This window comes from Macaca thibetana, chromosome 10 (assembly GCF_024542745.1).
Source record: "Macaca thibetana thibetana isolate TM-01 chromosome 10, ASM2454274v1, whole genome shotgun sequence".
Lineage (NCBI taxonomy): Eukaryota > Metazoa > Chordata > Mammalia > Primates > Cercopithecidae > Macaca > Macaca thibetana.
Window position 1 is genome coordinate 49,968,534 of NC_065587.1, and position 21,341 is coordinate 49,989,874.

At 46.3% G+C, this 21,341-nt stretch overlaps 1 protein-coding gene and 1 non-coding gene across 2 annotated transcripts; one reads left to right on the forward strand and one right to left on the reverse strand.

Moving 5' to 3' along the window:
• Positions 1-364: 364 nt before the first annotated feature.
• RNF114 (ring finger protein 114) lies at positions 365-17,788 on the reverse strand. Its single transcript, XM_050807487.1, has 6 exons — positions 17,590-17,788; positions 12,461-12,611; positions 8,362-8,468; positions 7,600-7,714; positions 4,852-4,959; positions 365-2,169 (listed from the first exon to the last, which is right to left on the reverse strand). Exons 1-6 carry the CDS (start codon positions 17,727-17,729, stop codon positions 2,104-2,106), a joined length of 687 nt encoding a protein of 228 aa, XP_050663444.1. The 5' UTR covers positions 17,730-17,788; the 3' UTR covers positions 365-2,103.
• LOC126929941 (small nucleolar RNA U13) lies at positions 13,757-13,861 on the forward strand. The gene has a single exon (XR_007717372.1). It is a non-coding gene; the product is annotated as a small nucleolar RNA U13 (small nucleolar RNA).
• Positions 17,789-21,341: the final 3,553 nt, after the last annotated feature.

Below are 21,341 nucleotides of genomic sequence, written 5' to 3' on the forward strand. Positions count from 1 at the left end.
CAGAGTATGAACTTAAACACATCCAGGACCTGAAACTTGACCCTGCAGAGTCCCTTTACTACAAGCCCTCAGCACTGCTGCTGTTATGCACACGCAGCGGAAGCCGCATGTCTAAAACCTTGCTATATGGAGCACTGTCACTTCTCACCTCCCAGAGCCTCCCAACTGTAACAAGTGTTCTTTTTACAGAGGACAGGCACCATGAGGCCCAGCTGGTGGCGTCAGAGATTAGACACCAAATAGGACTCAGCAACAAGCAAGAACTTCCCTTCTAGAAAGGGTTAACAATCTCCTGGAGGTTCCCCAAGCCCATGCTGTGGCAAATGATGTTGAATGAAAACAAGAACCATAGCTTCCCAGTTACATTAAGTTATGAAATTTATTTATATTTGACCTTTAAAAGCCAGAACATAACAAATCTCACTTTCTGGAAAGTCATCTTACTAGAAATACAAGAAGTGCACTTAATACAAGGAAATAAGTTTCTTGGTGCCACCAGTGAGGTGGACATACACTCATATCAGTTCCCTCAAATGAAGGTTTCGTCAGATTTCCCTCCAGACTTCTGAGATGATCTGAATTCAGGAAGGTCTGAGAGAACTGTTTCCAGAAATTACAGCGAACAAGCTGACCTTAACTTTTGGGTCCTCCCGAGAAATACTAATGAAAGAACTGTTTTTTCCAGCGGGCCTGTCTTTGCTGGCTTCTCGGCATCTGCAGCTCTTCACCGGCAGGCACGGAGCCCCGCAGCAGCAGTGTACAAGCACAAGGTCACTTGCAGCCCCATTAGAGACATATGACATCAAAGAACCAACCTAAACCCATATGCCTTTTGGTCAGAGGTTCTGCTCCTACAGATTAGGCTGACAGCTCTTGGACTTATATTTATTAATATTTGTGAAATATGAACTCCAAGCTTCTTGAGCTGTTACTAAAGCAAGTTTCCAGCAACAGCTTTTATTAACAACTGTTCATCATGCGATGTGCTGTGCCTTATGAACAATGTCTCGTCACAACAGACCAGGGGGCAGTACTGGGTTTCCTACAGCTTCTCTCTGCATCTACAAAGCAGGTTTTCAAACACATTTTACATGTCGAAACCAGTGTCATAAGGAAAACATATGTGATAGAAAAACAATGCTCAGTTTAATCTAAGTTACCAAGCAGAAGGTAAAAGAACTAGTATCCGCTGAGTCCCCAAACTTCTTTCTTCTAATTCATCTGAGGATTCTTTTTTTGTGCTTCTAGAGTAAGAATTAGGCAGGCTCCCAAATAGAGAGGTAAACATGACCGCGTTGTTTGAAACTACTTCATTAATTTGTAAATCAGAACCAAAAAGCTCTGGCCCTCCCACTTCTCTTCGCTGACCCTCCTCCCCACTTATGGATAAACAGACTTTAACTTCCCTAACCCAGAAACACTTCCACCAAAAATATATGGTTATACCTTATCCTAAAAAGGCACCATGCAGGCATTTAAGACTGAACCAGTGAACTCTAAGGATATGTAGTATTAGGAAAATATCACTAATCAAAACATCCAGCATCAGATGGTGCAAAACCCCAAGAGGACTGGTGACATGTACCCCGGGATGGCAACCCCAGCTTCTGGCAACCCCACAGCCCAGCGGAAGCTTCAGCTCTGGTCAGGTGCACGGCTGCCAGAGTCTGCACACCTCGGGGACAAGGAAAGGAGACGCTTGCTTCATTGTGCTATTCATGACCCAGAAAAGGCCCTGGCTGGCTTGCAGGACTCGAGAGACAAACACTGGATGGGAGGAATGAGTGTGAAACAAGAGGTGGAGAAGCTAGATTCTCTTCCACAGGAGGCGGCAGAAGCTCCAGAAAGTAGCCGAGAACCAACACAAACTCAACCATGTGACAAACAAGGTTAACAGTAGGGGAAGACAGCTTTGGCAAGAGCCCAAAGGGAAGAGGAGGGCTGACCTGGGGACCCATTTCCCCTGTCAGAAGTGACCCTGTCCCAATGCCATGGCTCATTTTCAGGTCTGTTGAACAGGTAAGGTACAGGAGTCATAGGTTTCACGTTTAATATGTAATGGAAGCTCTGGAACATGAGACAGACAGCAAGCACAGACTCTGCTCACTGGTCGATGATGGAGCGCTGCAACACCTGATTCATCATGTCCTCTTCATCAACATCATAATCCTAAGGGCAAAAACAGACATGCAGCCTCAGCAACTGTTCCCAGATGCAAAGACTGGCTTTCAGTAGAAGCAGGACAGCCTAGCAACTGGATCTGGAGCAGGCTGCCAGGAACTGGATCCCTGATTCAACTGTCTGTGATGCTAGCTATGTAACTTTGGGAAAATTAATCTGTCTCTGCTGCCTTATTCTTTTTTTTTTTTTTGATGGAGTCTCACTTGTTGCCAGGCTGGAGTACGGTGGCACAATGTCAGCTCACTGCAACCTCTGCCTCCCAGGTTCAAGCGATTCTCCTGCCTCAGCCTCCCAAGTAGCTGGGACTACAGGCGTGTGCCACCATGCCCAGCTAACTTTTGTATTTTTAGTAGAGATAGGGTTTCACCATGTTGGCCAGGATGGTCTCAATCTCTTGATCTCGTGATCTACCCGCCTCGGCCTCCCAAAGTGCTGAGATTACAGGTGTGAGCCACTGCACCTGGCCAGTCTGCTGCCTTATTCTTAAATGAAGATAAGGATGCCTCCTTTAAATGGAGATTGAGAGACCCAGACAGCACATGAATGGAGCCTGGCACAGACCAAGTGCTCAGAACGTTTATAAGTTTGTTGGAACAGAACACGCAGATGCACTGAGCTGAAGAGTTGTTTCTGAGAGGTGGAATCAGTGCCCAGTACAGAATCAGTTTTTTAGAGCCATACAGTACAGCAGAAACTATAGTGCAACCAGCCCTCTTTAATGAGGCATTTTTAGGAATTACATTCATCTGTGTCACATTAACAAAAAGGGAGTTATTCTGAAGTCTGAGTTTCAGACACTGTCAGACTGAGAATAAATATTCTTTATGACAATTTAGGAAAGAGCTTTCTTTCTTAGATACTGAAATTCAGCCATTAAGACCGAACACCACTCTAAAATCCTAACCTGACATCTATATACGTAGGAGGTTTACCTGATATAGTTGGCCAAATTTACCTATTACTATAATGCCAAGACAACAGTGTGCCCCTTTGAAACCACCCAGCTCTAGGGAAAGAATATAAACCTGACAGCCGTATTTGGCTAGTGGATATATGCTATTTGACCTGAAGTACTTTTGAAGATAATTAAAACCTGTGAAACTTCCTGTGAAATTTTCCTGTCCTGCTTTGGGCATGGGGTGGGGGAATGGAGAAGCTAGGCAATGCTGCGCCTGCATTTCCACAGGAAAACAAGGGGTGGAGGTGATGGCAGCATAGAGTCAGACACAACCCGGCTTGGAAATCCTCAGGAGGATCATTTCAATTATGGTCCCCATGGACATATGAGCTTGAGCCTCCCAAGTCCAAATTTTTTTTTTTTTTTTTTTTTGAGACAGGGTCTCATTCTGTTGCCCAGACTGCAGTACAGTGGCATGATCTCAGCTCACTGCAACCTCTGCCTCCTGGGCTCAAGAGATCCTCCTGTCCCAGCTCCCTCAAAGTAGCTGGGACTACAGGCAGGAACCACCAACAACTGGTTAATTTTTATATTTTTTTGCAGAGACAAGGTTTTACCATGTTGCCCAGGCTGGTCTCAAACTCCTGAGCTCAAGCGATCCACCTGCCTCAGCCTCCCAAAATGCTAGGATTATAGGTATGAACCACCACACCTGGCCCCAAACCAAGTTCTATAACAGGCAGAAGTTATATAAACCACAAGAAAAGTAGACAAAACTTTGGGGGCAGGGCTAGGAAATGGAAAGAGCAAGCATCACTGTCTCTGTCTCAAGACTGACCAAATCATCTTTGTATTTTGTTTTGTTTTGAGACAGAGTCTCGCTCTGTTGCCCAGGCTGGAGTGCAGTGGCACAATCTTGGCTCACTGCAACCTCACCTCCCAGGTTCAAGCGATTCTCCTGCCTCAGCCTCCCAAGTAGCTAGGATTACAGGCACCCGCCACCACACCCGACTAATTTTTTGTATTTTTAGTAGAGACAGGGTTTCACTATGTTGGCCAGGCTGGTCTCGAACCCCGACCTCGTGATCCGCCCACCTTGGCCTCCCAAAGTGCTGGGATTACAGGCGTGAGCCACTGCGCTTGGCCCAGATCATCTTCTTAAATGTCACTCTGGGTGGGGCGTGGTGGCTCACGCCTGTAATCCCAACACTTTGGGAGGCCAAGGTGGGCGGATCACGAGGTCAGGAGTTCGAGACCAGCCTGGCCAACATAGTGAAACCCTGTCTCTACTAAAAGTACAAAAATCAACAGGGCATGGTGGCATGCGCCTGTAGTCCCAGCTACTCAGGAGGCTGAGGCAGGAGAATCACTTGAACCCAGGAGGTGGAGGTTGCAGTGAGCTGAGATCATGCCATTGCACTTCAGCCTGGGCGATGGAGTGAGACTCCATCTCAAATAAACAAATAAATGTCACTCTGGCCACCTGCCTGGCCCATGAATAGAAACTGTATAGTAGCTACAGTATACATACTGGAAGCCCATCTAGCTCCCCAGCTACAGCTGCCTGCTCACCTCTTTCACTCAGTCTTCTACCATCCCAGATTTCTCTCTTGACAATCCCCTTTATCACTGTATCCAGTATACAGACTGGAAGCCCATCACAACAGTGACAAAGTTCAACACCGGGGGGGCCCCACTTCCCCTTTTGAGAAGAGTGAAGTAGCCGTGTCATTCCCCCAGGGGAGGGATCAGAGCCTAGGCTCCAGACTTACCACGAAAGTGTCGTAAGAAAACCGGTGCCGGCGTTGGATGTGCTCTCTGAAGTTGGCGCTGCGGTAGTTGGGGTCTCCCCAGGGCATCGAGGCACATATCGGACAAACCTTTCAACACAAAAGCAAAGTCTTAAGCACCCAATTTCCAAGCTTGCACCAGCCCTCTGTAGCCTGTGTCTGGCCTCCTTTCTTCCAGGACAGCTTTCCTGACATACTGTCCAGGGCCAGTAACTCCTTCCTGTGCACATCAGCAGCCCAGAAAACACTGCAAATTTCCTACTCAAGTCAAATGACACGTGGGAGTGGGTAAAGTTCAAATCATGATACCACCCTTTCTCATTCCCTACTGTAGGCAGAGAAGTGAGTCAGCCTGGTGGGGGGCCTAGACTGGCCTTCCAATCCAGCACAGAAGACAATCCAAAAGCACGAGGAAAACTAAGAAAATAAGCCAATGAGCGATGTCCCAGGGAAGTAAAACACAGCCTCACATGCATCTTAACAAAGGAAATACTCAGGTAAGGGGGATGGGGCCAAAAAGCCCTCACGCAACAGGTTGATTTGGGTTTTGAAGATTGGGTATTTGGAAAGGCAAAGAGAACAAGATAGAGTGCTCCAGGCCAGGCACAGTGGCTCACACCTGTAATCCCAGCACTTTGGGAGGCCAAAAGCGGTAGATCACCTGAGGTCAGGAGTTTGAGACCAGCCTGGCCAACATGGTGAAACACTTTCTCTACTAAACTTACAAAAATTAGCTGGGCATGGTGGCACACACCTGTAGTCCCAGCTGCTTGGGAGGCTGAGGCATGAGAATTGCTTGAACCCTGGAAGTGGAGGTTGCAGTGAGCCGAGATTGTGCCACTGCACTCCAGCCTCCAGCCTGGGTAACAGAGTGAGACTCTGTCTCAAAAAAAAAAAAAAAATGCTGCTCCAGAAGAGGTAGCAGCACGGAGAAAAGGCCAGAAGGTGGCGGTTACTGTCAACACATGCAAACGACCAGACCAGTGAGCATGGAAAACTCATGCCAGGGAGAGAGATGACCTAAGTGCCCCCACTTAAAGGTGCAACCCTACCCCACAGCAAAGAGGATACAGTGATAAAGGGGACTGACATGAGAGAAATCTGGGATGGTAGAAGACTGAGTGGAAGAGGTGGACAGGCAGCTGTAGCTGGGGAGCTAGAACATAGGACGGGACTAGAGACTGAAAAGGAGATGGCTTCCAAAGGGAAGGGAGAAACGCAGAGTTAAGAACTTGCAGAGGAAGAGGAAGACAGAACAGAGGGCCAAAGGCTGAAGAGAAAGCCTCAACATAGACAACATAATCAGAGGGATTTCAGAAGCCAAAGGAGGGCAAAAAGACAGAAAATTAGGCTGCCATACCAGAAAAGTTCAGCAATAATAGTATCCAACAAAATTATGAGTGCAAGTAACATTTAACCAAGTCAATCTGTATCTAAGAATTTAGCTTATAAACATACATAAATACAGGCAAAGATATGTTTCTCAAAATGGCCAGTTCTATCTTAAGATGAGCATTGATAGCTGCCCTAGTACTCTCACAAAAGCTCATTAAAATTCTAAAATCTCTGCACCACTGTTTACAGCAATGGAGCTGAAGGCTGCCCATACAACAGAGTATGTAGTTCAAGAGAAGCAGTATGAGATAAATGGAAAAATTAAAACAAAACTATAGAGGAAGTATACAGCTAACTATAAAAAAAGACCTAGTCTGTCAATCACATTGAGAGAAAGGTAACGCATTGCTGAGATGGAACAAATACTTTTTTTTTTTTTTTTTTGGGAGTTTCGTTCTGTTGCCCAGGCTGGAGTGCAGTGGCATGATCTCAGTTCACTGCAACCTCTGCCTCCCGGGTTCAAGCAATTCTCATGCCTCAGCCTCCCAAGTAGCTGGGATTAAAGGCGCGTACCACCATGCCTGGCTAATTTTTGTATTTTTAGTAGAGATGGGGTTTCACTATGTTAGCCAGGCTGATCTAGAACTCCTGACCTCAAGTGATCCACCTGCCTTGGCCTCCCAAAGTGCTGGGATTACAGGTGTGAGCCACCGTGCCCGGCCTATGTTTTTTTTTTTTTTTTTAAAAGGAGACTACACATGCCAGTCAGTGATATCTGAGTAAAATGTCCAAGGATTGATAAGCCTTTTCCTAATAATTTCACCTAAATCCTCTTTCCCCACAAATACGAAGAAGTTACTTCCAAAAGCTTCATGGAGAAATTTGGTGGATACCAAGGGATCCAAGTTAATGTTAGCAACAATAGACATCACATGACTTAATGTAGCACCCAGAGAACTCATGTACCATCCCTGCCTCTGCTTTGGGGGGAGGGGAAAATTGCTATGAAGGACATTACCATTGTTAAAATTAAAACATGAATTTTATGTTAGATATTAGATTGTATCAATGTTAAATTTCTTCAATATGATTATACACACAAAAATATAATTTTCCAGGAAAACACTCTTGTTCTTAAGACATACACACACTGTATCAGGGTGCAAACTATTCAGGGTGCAAAAAAGTCATGGTATCTGTAGCTTATTCCCAAGTGGTCAGCAAAAAGTGTGTATTATAGAGCATGGTTAAGCAAATATGGTAAAATGTTAACAATCTGTGAATCTAGGTGTAGGGCACACAGGAGTTCATTTTACTAATCCCATCATTTTTCTCCAAGCTTGATCCTTTCCCATAATAAAGTTTAAGAGAAAAAAAAAAAAAGGTTACTCTTACCACAGATTTGGTATCCGTGCTATGGAATAATTTGCAGTGTTCCACAAGTCCTTCCTGATCAAAGTTCTTCTCAGGACAGTAAGGACAAGGAAAGGTATAACGGTTTGGAACATTCCTGGAAGGTGAAAGACAGGAAAAAAGAAAATTTTTCTGTGAGTACCTTTCCATTCAACTTCAACCACAGTACACTCCCAAAAGGAGCAAAGCTCACCGAATGTGTAACGACAAGGACGCTGATGATCACTTTAGACTCAGATCAAGTGTTTTGAAGACAATAGCTCAGCTAGCTGGACATGGTGATTCACACCTGTAATCCCAATAGGCCAAGGCAGGAGGATCACCTGAGGTCAGGAGTTCAAGACTAGCCTGGCCAACATGGCGAAACCCTGTCTCTACTAAAAAATATAAAATTTAGTCAGGATTACTGGCAGGTGCCTGTAATCCCAGCTACTCGGGAGACTGAGGCAGGAGAATCTCTTGAACCCGGGAGGCAGAGGTTGCAGTGAGCTGAGATTGCGCGACTGCACTCCAGCCCAGACAACAGAGCGAGACTCCATCTCAAAAAAGAAAAAAAGAATAGCTCAGCTAACATCTGAAGTGAACACCAGAGTCCTCCCTTGCATACTCCTCCCAAAATACTTGTATCAGCTTTAGCCAGCATAACAATTCATACAACTAAACCCCTGACCATGCAAGGTGTCCAACCTCTTTGTATTAATAGCAAGAGATGACCTCCACCTAAGGGGAGACTGAGTCATTTACCTTGGCTGAAGAGATGCATCCTTAATGGTGGCCTTCACACCTTCCATGATGTAATTCTGGTATTTGGAACAAGTAGCCACGTGGGACCGGATCTTGGATAGGAAGAACTCAAATAGGAAGAATCAGAGCCCACAAGTTAGTGAGGACCTTGTAACAGGCCAAATGTAGTCCCAAACAAGGGCGCAAAGAAAACTAGACCTACACCACCCTGGCAAATAATCTCACCAGACTCCTGACTATGCTGATGGGGCTGAAACCCTGATTATTGCAGATTTCCCATTAATAACAAGGCTGCTATTTTATTTGACTAAATCAGGATATCCGCTTCCACTGTAAAATAACTCTTCTAGAGGTTTGCTCCTATTCATGACAGGCTGTGTGCTCACAGACAAGTTCCAAATCTAGGATGTTGTTAAAAGTTTTCTATACTAGCATTTAAACTAGTCTCCTTATAGCAAGCCAAAAACCACATTCTGTTATGTGCAGCAGAGAAAAGTGATCATTTAGGTAAAACGTATAAAAGCCACCAACCCTGATTAAAGTATCAATCACCAGACTCTGAGAAATAATCTTTAAAATCTAAATTCTTTTTTTTTTTTTGAGACGGAGTCTCACTCACTCTGTTGTCCAGACTGAAGTGCAGTGGCACCATCTTGGCTCACTGCAACCTCCACCTCCCGGGTTCAAGTGATTCTCCCACCTCAGCCTCCTGAGTAGCTGGGGTTACAGGCGTGTGCCATCATGCCCAGCTAATTTCCATATTTTTAGTAGAGATGGAGTTTCACCGTGTTAGCCAGGATGGTCTCGAACTCCTGACCTCAAGTGATATGCCTGCCTTGGCCTCCCAAAGTGCTGGGCTAACAGGTGTGAGCTACCATGCCCAGCCCAACCTTTCACATAAAATCTAGGCTGTGCAATAGTAAAATAGAAAGAGAAGGAAACCCAGAGAATAATGCTTCATTACAGGTTTTCTAAAAAGAAAGAAAGTTTTAAGAATTGAAGAAAAGAGGGAGGAAAGAAAAACATTTTTAGAGGCATGCCAACCATACAATAACTAATCTTGAAAATGGAGAAAAGCAAAAGCACACAGTAAAACAAACAAAAAGCCCATCATGGGTGGAGCGTGGTGGCTCACACCTGTAATCCTGAGGGAGGCTGAGGTGGACCATCACTTTGCACTCCCAAGTTTCAGATCAGCATGGGCAACATGTAAACTCTGTCTCTACTAAAAATACAAAAAAAATTAGGTGGGCGTGGTGACACATGCCTGTGGTGCCAGCTACTTGAGAGGCTGAGGTGGGAGGATGGTTTGAGCCAGGGAGGCAGAGGTTGCAGTGAGCCGAGACCACACCATTGCACTCCAGCCCGGGCAACAAAGCCAGACTCCGTCTCAAAAAACAAAACAAAACAAAACAAAACCAAAAACCACATTATGCATGCATAAATAAAGATGAAGAGACCGGGTGCAGTGGCTGACACCTGTAATCCCAGCACTTTGGGAGGCCGAGGTGGGCGGATCACAAGGTCAGGAGATCGAGACCATCCTGGCTAACACGGTGAAACCCTGCCTCTACTAAAAATACAAAACAAAACAAAACAAGAGATATATACATATATATGTATACATATATATATATCCGCGCGTGGTGGCAGGCACCTATAGTCCCAGCTACTCCAGAGGCTGAGGCAGGAGAATGGTGTGAACCCAACAGGCGGAGTTTGCAGTGAGCCGAGATCATGCCACTGCACTCCAGCCTGGGCGACAGAGTGAGACTCCGTCTCAAAAAAAAAAAAAAAAAAAAAAAAAAAAAAAAAGGCAGTAGGAAACTGTAATTCAGTATCTTGAGTTTCTAAAAGTAAACTTCAAAGGGGGAAAAATGCTCCAAGATTGGAGCTCCAGCTTACCATGATGATTGTCTCACCTCCAGCTAAAGAACTTGACTTTAAGCTATAAACTGAGGAATCCCCAATTTTTTTTTTTGTAGAAACTGGGTCCACTATATTCCCCAGGCTGCTCTCAAACTCCTGGGCTCAAGCAATCTTCCCACCTCAGCCTCCCAAGGAGCTGGGACTACATGCAGACACCACTACACACAGCTAGTTTTGTTTGTTGGCTTGTTTTGGTATATACAGTGTCCCACTATGCTGCCCAGACTGATTTCGAACTCCTGGGCTCAAGTGATTCTCTTACCTTGGCCTCTCCAAGTGATAGGATTACAGGCATAAGCCACCATGCCCAGCCTCAATAGTGAAGCCCCCAATTAAGATATAGAAAATAGCCCTATTCAGCATTAAAATGGTCCTACTATGCATCGCTAATACTAAATCACCCTGAAAAGGAGATGGTAAGGTATATTCATACTATGGGCATCCATACCGAAGTGTTAAAAATAATGAAACTGACATGCAAGGCTGTCCAATATGTAAGAGAAAAAAAAAACTGAAAGTGGGCCGGGCGCGGTGGCTCAAGCCTGTAATCCCAGCACTTTGGGAGGCCGAGATGGGCGGATCACGAGGTCAGGAGATCGAGAGACGATCCCGGCTAACACGGTGAAACCCCGTCTCTACTAAAAAATACAAAAAAATAGCCGGGCGAGGTGGCGGGCGCCTGTAGTCCCAGCTACTCGGGAGGCTGAGGCAGGAGAATGGCGTAAACCCGGGAGGCGGAGCTTGCAGTGAGCTGAGATCCGGCCACTGCACTCCAGCCTGGGTGACAGAGCAAGACTCCGTCTCAAAAAAAAAAAAAAAAAAAAAAAAAAAAAAAAAAAAAAAAAAAAACTGAAAGTGAAAAAAAAGTTGGGAATGAATGTACATTTAAACAAGTGAAAAAAGTTGAAGAAACATATATATTATAGTGTGATCTCATTTTGCAAAAATTCTACAACTGGGTTGGTAAACATTCTACAGTTTTTACCAACTTTTGGTAAAAATTTGTCAAAGGGCAGAAAATGTTATGTAGCTTTCGAAACTGAATCACTTTTTTTTTTTCTTGAGACAAAAAAAAGTCCAGCTCTATCGCCCAGGTTGGAGTGCAGTGGTGAGAACTCAGCTCACTGCAATGTCTGCCCCCTGGGCTCAAGCCATCCTCTCACCTGAGCCTCCCGAATAGCTGAGACTACAGGCACACACCACCATGCCCTGCTAGTTTTTTGTATTTTCAGTAGAGCTGAGGTTTCACCATGTTATCCAGGTTGGTCCAGAACTCCTGGACTCAAGCAATCCACCCACCTTGGCCTCCCAAAGTGTTGGGATTACAGGCATGAACTACCTTGCCAGGCCTTAAATTGAACCATTTTTGAAATAATCTCTGGAATGAGGAACAAGCCTACATTATTGTGTATTTTTGTATGGTCTGCAATTTTAAAAATTTTAATGATTCTAAAATCAACAAGGCTGTGTATATCTCTTGGAAAATAAGACAACAGTATTTCTCCTTTCCAGTAGCAGTTATAACACGTATGAAAATAAATATACTTGACTCTGATTATACAAGAGCATTTCAAATGTTAGCTATTGTTACTATAATCCAATGATTTCATATTGACTTTTTTTTAAGAGACAGGGTCTTGCTGTCAGCCAGGCTGGAGTGCAGTGGCATGATCATAGATCACTGTAATCCCAAACTCCTGGGCTCAAGTGATCCCTCCGGCCTCTGCCTGCTGAGTAGCTGGGCCTACAGGTACATACCACCACATCCGGCTACTTTTATTTTTTGTAAAGATGAGGTCTCACTATGTTGCCCAGTCTGGTCTCTTAACTCCTAGCCTCAAGCTCTTGTCTTGGACTCCCAAAGAGCTGGGGTTACAGGCATGACCCACCACGCCCGGCCAAAATTGATCTTTTATAGGAAAAAACTGGGATAACTCATTTCTATGGCTTTCAAAGCTAAAATATATACTTAACCAACTCTTAAAAAAAGAAACAAAAACCAGTAGGTTATGAAAACAAACCAGCCCAGCCATCACCACAGGTAACTGGCATGCACGCGTGCTGTTAGTGACCTAGTCATGCTCTAACTTCAGAAACAACATGGTAGCTGTACGTTTTACCCCATCTTATCATGGAAAGACATGGCCTCTTCCACGTTACTTCCACATACATTCTTACGGCAGCCATGGCAAGAAGTCTCTGTGCTCTCAATCTGCCGCTCGAGCTCCATGGCTCGGACGCCAGGTGCCAGAGCGCTGCGACACACCCCACAGACAGGCTTCTTCGGCTTCAGACATTCCTGCAGGCATGCAGAGCAAAAGCTAGAACAAGACATACGGAGAACCTCTGTCACGCATCATGGAGACAAGAAAACAAATATGGATCAACTTTTAAAAAGACATCAATGGATAATGGAGTAAAAAACAACTTGCTCTCTCCTCCCAATTCAAATACTAAGTCCTTCCAGGCCAGAAGAATTGAGGGATAGGAGTGGACTACAAAGAACACACAACTACAGAAACAAATGCAAACTCCTGTGATATGCAGTGAAGGTGTTAAGGTTGAGGGTTCAAGCCTTAGGCCCTGCCACCGAGGGATCTCAGTGGGGTTTCTTTTTTTTTTTTTGAGGCGGAGTCTCGCTCTGTCACCCAGGCTGGAGTGCAGTGGCCGGATCTCAGCTCACTGCAAGCTCCGCCTCCCAGGTTCACGCCATTCTCCTGCCTCAGCCTCCCGAGTAGCTGGGACTACAGGCGCCCGCCACCTCGCCCAGCTAGTTTTTTGTATTTTTTAGTAGAGACGGGGTTTCACCGTGTTTCTCGATCTCCTGACCTCGTGATCCGCCCGTCTCGGCCTCCCAAAGTGCTGGGATTACAGGCTTGAGCCACCGAGCCCGGCTTCAGTGGGGTTTCTTGAATCTTATTCTTTACTTTGTGAAATAGAGAGAGTAGTACCTACCTCTAGGATTGCTGGGAGGATACAGTTTGTATAGCAGACCCCTGGCAGAGTATCCAGCATGTACAAAACGCACTATAAAGGGGAGCTGCTATCATTAGAGGTGAAGGCAAAGCTCTACAGGAACATAAAGGGAAAAGCAACTAGTTGTGACCTGAGAAGGAAAGGGCTGGAAAGACTGCAGAGACGGCTGGGCGCTGTGGCTCATGCCTGTAATCCCAGCACTTTGAGAGGCCAAGGCGGGCAGATCACAAGGTCAGGAGTTGGAGACCAGCCTGGCCAACATGGTGAAACCTGTCTCTACTAAAAATACCAAAATTAGCCAGGCAAGGTGGCAGATGCCTATAACCCCAGCTAATTGGGAGGCTGAGGCAGAAGACTCGCTTGAACCTGGGAGGCAGAGGTGGTTGTGCACTACAGCCTGGGCAACAGAGCGCGACTCTGTCTCAAGGGGGAAAAAAAAACAACACTGCAGAGACAGCGTCTCTGATCAGCCTTAAAACTGTTCAGCTGGATCCTTTTGTAGTTCATGGACGTGAGGACTGGGTGTTCATGTGCATGTGTGAGATGTGCCACCCTCGAACCTTGTTACAGATGTTGGCCCATTACCCATCTGACATTTAAAAAAAGAGGTCAGCTAGCAGAGGAAGGGAAGACTATTCTAGGCCTAATTTAGGATTAAAATTCATATGTATCTGAGGAAATAAAAATCTAACAGACTTTTCCTCATAAGCAGTAGGGAGCCAGAAGTTTAAAGCAAGGTATTAACAAAACAAGACCAAATCCAGGTTTCAGAAAAATATTCTGTGCTATCACGGAAAACAAAGTTTTGTTGTTGTTGTTTTTGAGACAGAGTTGTGCTCTGTTGCCCAGGCTGAAGTGCAATGGTGCGATCTTGGCTCACTGCAAAATCCGCCTCCCGGGTTCAAGCGATTCTCCTGCTTCAGCCTCCCAAGTGGCTGGGGTTACAGGCACGTGCGACCACACCCAGCTATTTTGTATTTTTAGTAGAGACGGGGTTTCACCACGTTAGCCAGGCTAGTCTCGAACTCCTGACCTCTGGTGATCCACCTGTCTTGGCCTCCCAAAATGCTGGGATTACAGGCATGAACCACTGCACCCAGTCCTATACTTCTTTTTTTTTTTTTTTTTTTTTTTAGGTGAGAAGAGACAACGTAGAAACCAAACAGATGGCTAAAGGCAGAGGACTGTGAGGGTCTGACTGAAGCAGTAGGGGATGAATTCAGGAAACCATTCATGGAGAGGCAGAATCAGGAGGACTTGATAACTTACTGACTTTGAAGAAAAGAAGTCAAAGATGACCGAGTTTCTATCCTAAAGCCTAGGCAGATGGTAATGCTGAGATAAGGCATACAGAAAGAATGGAGAAGACACCCTGGGCTACTTACCCAACCTGATAGATTAAGGCAGTATAACCAAATCTGCCAGAAAGAACTAAGGAAATATAATGAAAGGCAATCTTCTGAACACTTGACCATTTTCTATTGCCTCTAAGAATCTCCTTCCTCCTTGTCACTAAGTTAGATGTTAATGCTGTTAGGCAAAATTCCAGACCAGGTACAGAGAAGGTAAGGGAGTCTATTCATTCACCACTAAGGGCAATGGAAACTTGACAAAGCCCTGTTCTCATGATGCTTACATTCTAGAGTGAAGGGAAACACAAATGTTAATTTCAGATAGTGATTAAATATATGAAGGAAATATGGCAAACAGACCAGCTGGAGGGATCACAGAAAGCTGCTTCTGAGGAGTTGGCATTTGAGCTGGGTGGGACCTGATTACGAGGACAGCCACACAGATCTGGGTGCAGAGCTCCACACCAAGATGATGCCACACACAAATGAGGACTGGAAAGGCAGGCAGGCAGACCTTGGGGGCCACAATGCGGTAGACCATGGTGAGAAGGGCAAGCGATAAGGCAGTAGACACAGGCAGGGCCTGTGGCCATCACTTCTGTTGCCTGTTCACAAATGCAGATGACAACAGGAACCCAAGAGAGCACAGAGGGTCCAGTGAGTATAATGCAACCAAACCCAGCATGCAGATAAAAGCAGCTCGAAGTCTCTTTGCAAGCACACACACAGGTTCAGCTCATCTATCAAATGTTCATGAGTCACTTTGTGCCTGAGACATACCCAAACTACCACACTGCTTTTGAACTGCTCAAATATCCTGGGCTGGCTTTTCAGTTTCTATTTCCTATTTATGGGCCCTTTCCTAGTTCAGCCTTCTGACGCTCCACTCTGTCACAGTGCTAGGAAGAAATTCTCCTCTCTTGGGCACCCAGCCAGCTGCCTTTCTCCAGCTGTATTCTACTGGATTGGAGAACGCAGTCATTCAGGGCTTGAAATAAAGTTTTATAAAAATCCAGTGCCCCAGCCAGAGTTGTAGTGATGCTCAACTTTCCAAGCACAAAAGGTAAAAATCAAGTAGGCACAGGAGAAAGCATTCGGTTGGAGCTAAGGGGGACTCAGGCTGCCCTCACAGAGGTGCTTCCATCTGTCTTCAATTTGCACTGAACTGCTGAGCACGTGGGGCTAGGACAGCAAGGATAGGATAGAGATGAGCCAAGGTTTGAATACCAGTAGTTCCTTGCCCTCTGACCTAGGAAAGGTTCACCCAGCTCAAGAAAATCTCAAATTTTGCTGCTCTTCATTTAGCAAACTGTGCTGGGTCTAGCCTTTTTACAAATGTTAATAGTAAATGAAATCCACTGAATTAATCCAAAATCAGGTAAACCTGATCCAAGGATAAGCGGATTCAATGAAAAAGCTAAAGACCACTTCAACTCTCATGAAGCTTGCTTACACGACTTATTAGTTCATTCAACCATTACCTGATCATTCACCCCACGCACAGAGGTGTGATCCCTGAAATACCCTCCCACTTGCAGAATGAATTTTTACAATAGTTTGACGAGTCATTGGTACTGATTTGTAAACTCTGAAGGCAGAGTCTACCCCAAGATCTGGCACATAGAGGCCATTCCAGTCAGTTGAGGGGCAAAAAAGATATGGCCACTCCATCATGAGCTGTAAGTTTTGCTCTGTGCAAGCAAGGAGAAGGAAGTTAAGTCCCAGAAAGGAAGTGGGGGAAGTAATTTAGATGGGGATGGGTGTTTGGTGAGGTAACCTAACCAGGGACTTGAAGCCCGAAGGGGGGGGGGGGGGGGGGGGGTTGGGGAGGAGTTCCAGGCTAGCTGAATTGCAAAGAGGAATAGCCTAAAGCTACATGATGAGGCAAAAAGCAGCCAGTTAGGTGCCAAGCACTGTTCTCTAGACTATTAAAACGGTCACCTGCAGTATATCTGGGAAGAGTTAGGCCACAGCGACCCTTCGACAGGCAAGCGTCGGACCCTCGGCGTATTCACCTGTAAAATGGCTGCCAACCCTCCCCCGCTGCAGGGTGGCTATAGAATAATGCCCATGGAGTGCAATGGCTACTGTGCCTGCTGACTAGTGAAGGGGTGCCAAGACCAATGCCAAGGTGATCCCACGGTAAGCACTGAGAGAGACGAGAGGAAAAGCCAATTCTGAGGCAAGAAGCAGGTGGCCACGTTGTCTACAATTCTTTCAACTCAGGTGTGTCTGTGCGTCTGATGGAACAAGGCTTAGATTCAAATCGACCAACCTCGAAAGCCCTGGCCACAGCCCAGGACTGGACATCTTTACACATATCTGCTTTAATCATTATAACCAGTCTATTCACAGTATTCAGGTCATGAAGGCTTAATTGAAAACTGAAAGAAACAAACCTCCTACACAGGAAGTAGAATGCTAACAATCCCATCTGCCAACTCCCACCCCCTTTCACAGCTAAGGGCAAACTGGCCAGATCCCCATAAAGACTTCCCTTTTGTTGTTTTAGTCTAGTCCAGCGTTTCTCCCAACTTTGGTTCGTATTAGAATAACTCGCCACAGCTAGACTCAATGCCAAATGTCCTATGCTTTAAGAGCGACGCGGTCTAGAAAGGAAACGTCGGCTCTCCAAGGGCGGACTTCCGAGCCTAAAGTCCCCGCAGGGCACGAGTCCACTATCACGTGTGGGAAGGAGACTGACAGGCCGCCTGGAACATTGCAGGCGCTCAACGGACAGCAGCTGCCCCGCTAAGACGGGCGGAGGGACGGGATACTTAGAAGTAAGCGGGGCGGGACAGAAGAGCGCCCCGGCAGCTTTCACGGCCCTTAGGAGCCTCGGGGGACACCCCCGGGAGGCCCCTCTGGGTGGGTCCTCTGGCTCCCGCCCTGAGACGCATCTCGCTCCTCGGCTCCATTTCCTTCCCAGTCAGTTAAGTGCCTCCCGACCAGGCCCGGGCTCGCCGCTTACACGTGTCCGCAGGGCACCTGTACCGGCTTCTCGTACACCTCTAAGCACACGGGACACGTGAAGCGGCCTAGGGGATCAGCCTCCGCCGCCGGCCCCGCCAGCTGCGCAGCTCCCCCGCCGTCTTGCTGTTGCGCCGCCATCTTGCTGCCGCTCTGCGCCGCGCAACGGCGGCCGATGAGGAGTAGGCCAAGGGGGCGGGGCTCGCGGCCGGAGGGGGCGGGGCTCGCGGGGCGGTGAGCGGTTGGGGGCGGGGCTCGTGGGTGGGCCGCCCCTCGCGGCCCCTGGGGCCCCTCTGACCCAAGCGAGCTGGAGGCCGAGGGAAATCTGGAAAACGTGGAAGCCAAATCCAAAGGCTGCCAGAATTGGGACGGGCTCTGCGCGTGGGCCGCTGTTTTCCAAATTTAAGTCGTTAGTTCGGCACCACTTGCACTTATCACTATTTATCTTCGAATCAAATTGCTTTTTCCTTAAATTTATTTATTAATTTATTTAATCTATTTTGGGAAAAGGTCTTGTTTTGTCGCCCAGGCTGGTGTTCAGTGGAGCGATCATGGCTCCCTGCGGCCTCGACCTCCGGGGTTCAAGCGATCCTCCCACCTCAGCCTCCTGCGTAGCTGGACCACAGGCAGTCACCACTATGCCGGACTAATTTATTTATTTTTGGTTTTTTTTTTTGTAGAGATGGGGAAAGGAGGTGGGGAAGGGGCGATGCCGAGAGCGGGCGGGTCTCACTGTTGCCGAGGCTGGCCTCGAACTCTTGGACGCAAGCGATCCGCCTGCCTCAGCAACCCGAAGTGCTGGGATTACAGCGGTGAACCACCGTACCCAGCCATTTCTTAAATTTAAGCAAATTTAATAACATCTAATTCCTGAGCTGCAAGAAGAAAGTCAATATCATTTATTTATACAAAGGAGCTGGGTACGGTGGCTTACGTCTGTAATCCCAGCACTTTGTGAGGCCGAGGCGGGCGGATCGCTTGAGCCTAGGAATACGAGAGCAGCCTGACCGACAAGGTGAAACCCTGTCTTTACTAACAATACAAAAATTAGCCAGGCGTGGTTGCCCATGCCTGTAGCCTTAGCTACTCAGGAAGCTGAGGCAGGAGAAGCCTTTCACCTGGGAGGCGGAGGTTGCCGTGGGCCAAGATCGTTCACTCACTCCAACAGTCACTGAACTTCAGCCTAGGCAACAAGAACAAAACTCCATCTGAAAAAAAAAAAAAAAAAAAAAAAAACCCAACAATAAAGCACATTCCTTTCAAATTGTGCAATAATCACCATCAGCTATCTCTAGAATTCTGGTCGTCTTGCTAAACTGAAACTGAAACTCTGTCCCCATTAAACAATAACTTCCTGTTCCCTCCTCCCATCCCCATACCCCCAGACCCTGGCAATTTTGTCTATGCTTTTGAAGCACTTATAGCTATAAAATTTCCCCTGAGCACTGCTTTCACTGTGTCCAGTAAATTTTGGCATGCTGTGTTTTTGTTTTCATTTGTTTCTCAATATTTTCTCTCTTTATTTATTTTATTTATTTATTTATTTTGAGATGGAGTCTCACTCTGTCGCCCAGGCTGGAGTGCATTGGTGCGATCTCTGCTCACTGCAGCCTCCACCTCCTGGAGTCAAGCAATTCCCCTGCCTCAGCCTCCCAAGTAGCTGGGATTACAGGTGCCTGCCACCACTCCTGGCTAATTTTTGTATTTTTAGTAGAGACAGGGCTTCACGATGTTGGCCAGGCTGGTCTCAAACTCCTGACCTCAAGTGATCCACCAACCTCGGCCTCCCAAAGTGCTGGAATTACAGGCGTGAGCCACTGTGCCTGGCCTGTTTCTGAGTATTTTCTAATTTCCCTTGTGATTTCTTCTTTGATCCATTGGTTCTTTAAGAGTGTGTAAATTTCCACAAATTTGTGAATTTTCCAGTTTTTCTTTGATATTGATTTCTTCTTTTTCATCCCCCCTCCCCATATTGATGTCTAACCTTATCCAGTTGTGCTTGGAGAAGACATTTGGTATGATCTCTTCTTTTATTTCTTCTTTCCTGTTTTTGTTTGTTTGTTTGTTTGTTTGTTTGTTTGAGACGGAGTCTTGCTCTGTCGCCCAGGCTGGAGTGCAGTGGCACGATCTCGGCCCACTGCAAGCTCCACCTCCTGGGTTCACGCCATTCTCCTGCCTCAGCCTCCCAAGTAGCTGGGACTACAGGTGCCCGCCACCACGCCCGGCTAATTTCTTTTTGTATTTTTGGTAGAGACGGGGTTTCACCGTGTTAGGCAGGATGGTCTCGATCTCCTGACCTTGTGATCTGCCCGCCTTGGCCTCCCAAAATGCTGGGATTACAGGCGTGAGCCACCCCCGCCCCCTGGCCCTTTCTTTCCTTCTTATCTTTCCCTCTCTCTCTTTCTTCTTTTCTTCTTTCTCTTTTTGTAGAGATAAAGTCTTGCTGTGTTGCCCAGGCTGGTCTCAAAGTCCTGGGCACAAGCAATCCTCCTGCCTCGGCCTCCCAAAGTGCTGGGATTACAGGCCTGAGCCACCACGGCTGGCTGATGTCTACCTTTTAAAATCTCTTGAGGCTTAATTTGTGGCCTAACATATGGTCCATCCTGTAGGCTATCCCATGTGTGCCTGAGAAGAATGTGTATGCTGTTGTTGGGTAGTGTCTGTATATGTGTTAGATCTGGTTGTCTTACTGTGTTGCTCAAGTCCTTTATTTCCTTACTTATCTCCTATTTGTTCTATTTATTCTTGGGAGTGGGGCATTGAAGTCTCGACCTATTATTGTGGAATTGTCTATTTCTTCCTTCAATTCTACCAATTTTTGTTTCATATGTTCTGATGGTCTGTTATTAGGTACATAAATGTTTATAATTGTTATATCTTCTGGCTGCATTGAACTTGTTATTAATATACAATGCCTTCTTTATCTCTTGTAATCTTTTGGACGAGTAATTTTTCTTTTTTCTTTTTTTGAGATGGAGTCTTGCTCTGTCGTCCAGACTGGAGTGCAGTGGTGTGATCTTGGCTCACTGCAACCTCTGCCTTCTGGGTTCAGGTGGTTCTCCTGCCTCAGCCTCCTGTGTAGCTGAGACTACAGGCATGCACGACCACGCCTGGCTAATTTTTGTATTTTTAGTCGAGACAGGATTTCACCATATTAGTTAGGCTGGTCTCGAACTCCTGCCACCGTGCTCGGCCTGGACAAGTAATTTTTCTGATATTAGTATTGCCAGCCCTCCTGTTCTTTGGTCACTATTTGCATGAAATATCTTTTTCCATCCTTTCAGAGCCAGTCTATAAAGTGAGTTTCTTGTAGACAGCAATACAGTTGAATCATGTTCTTTAAAAAAAAAAAAAAAAAAAAAAAAAAGCTGGGTATGGTGGCTCATGCCTGTAATCTCAGCACTTTGGGAGACCGAGGTGGGTGGATCACCTGAGGTCAGGAGTTTAAGACCAGCCTGACCAACATGGTGAAACCCTGTCTCTACTAAAAATACAAAAATTAACTGGGTCTGGTGGTGCACGCCTGTAGTCCCAGCTACTCAGGAGGCTGAGGCAGGAGAATCGCTTGAACCTAGGAGGCAAAGGTTGCAGTGAGTGGAGAACGAGCCACTGCACTCCAGCCTGGGCAACAAGAGTGAAACTCAGTCTCAAAAAAAAAAAAATTCTTTTTCCTTCCTTCCTTCCTTCCTTCCTTCCTTCCTTCCTTCCTTCCTTCCTTCCTTCCTTCCTTCCTTCCTTCCTTCCCTCCCTCCC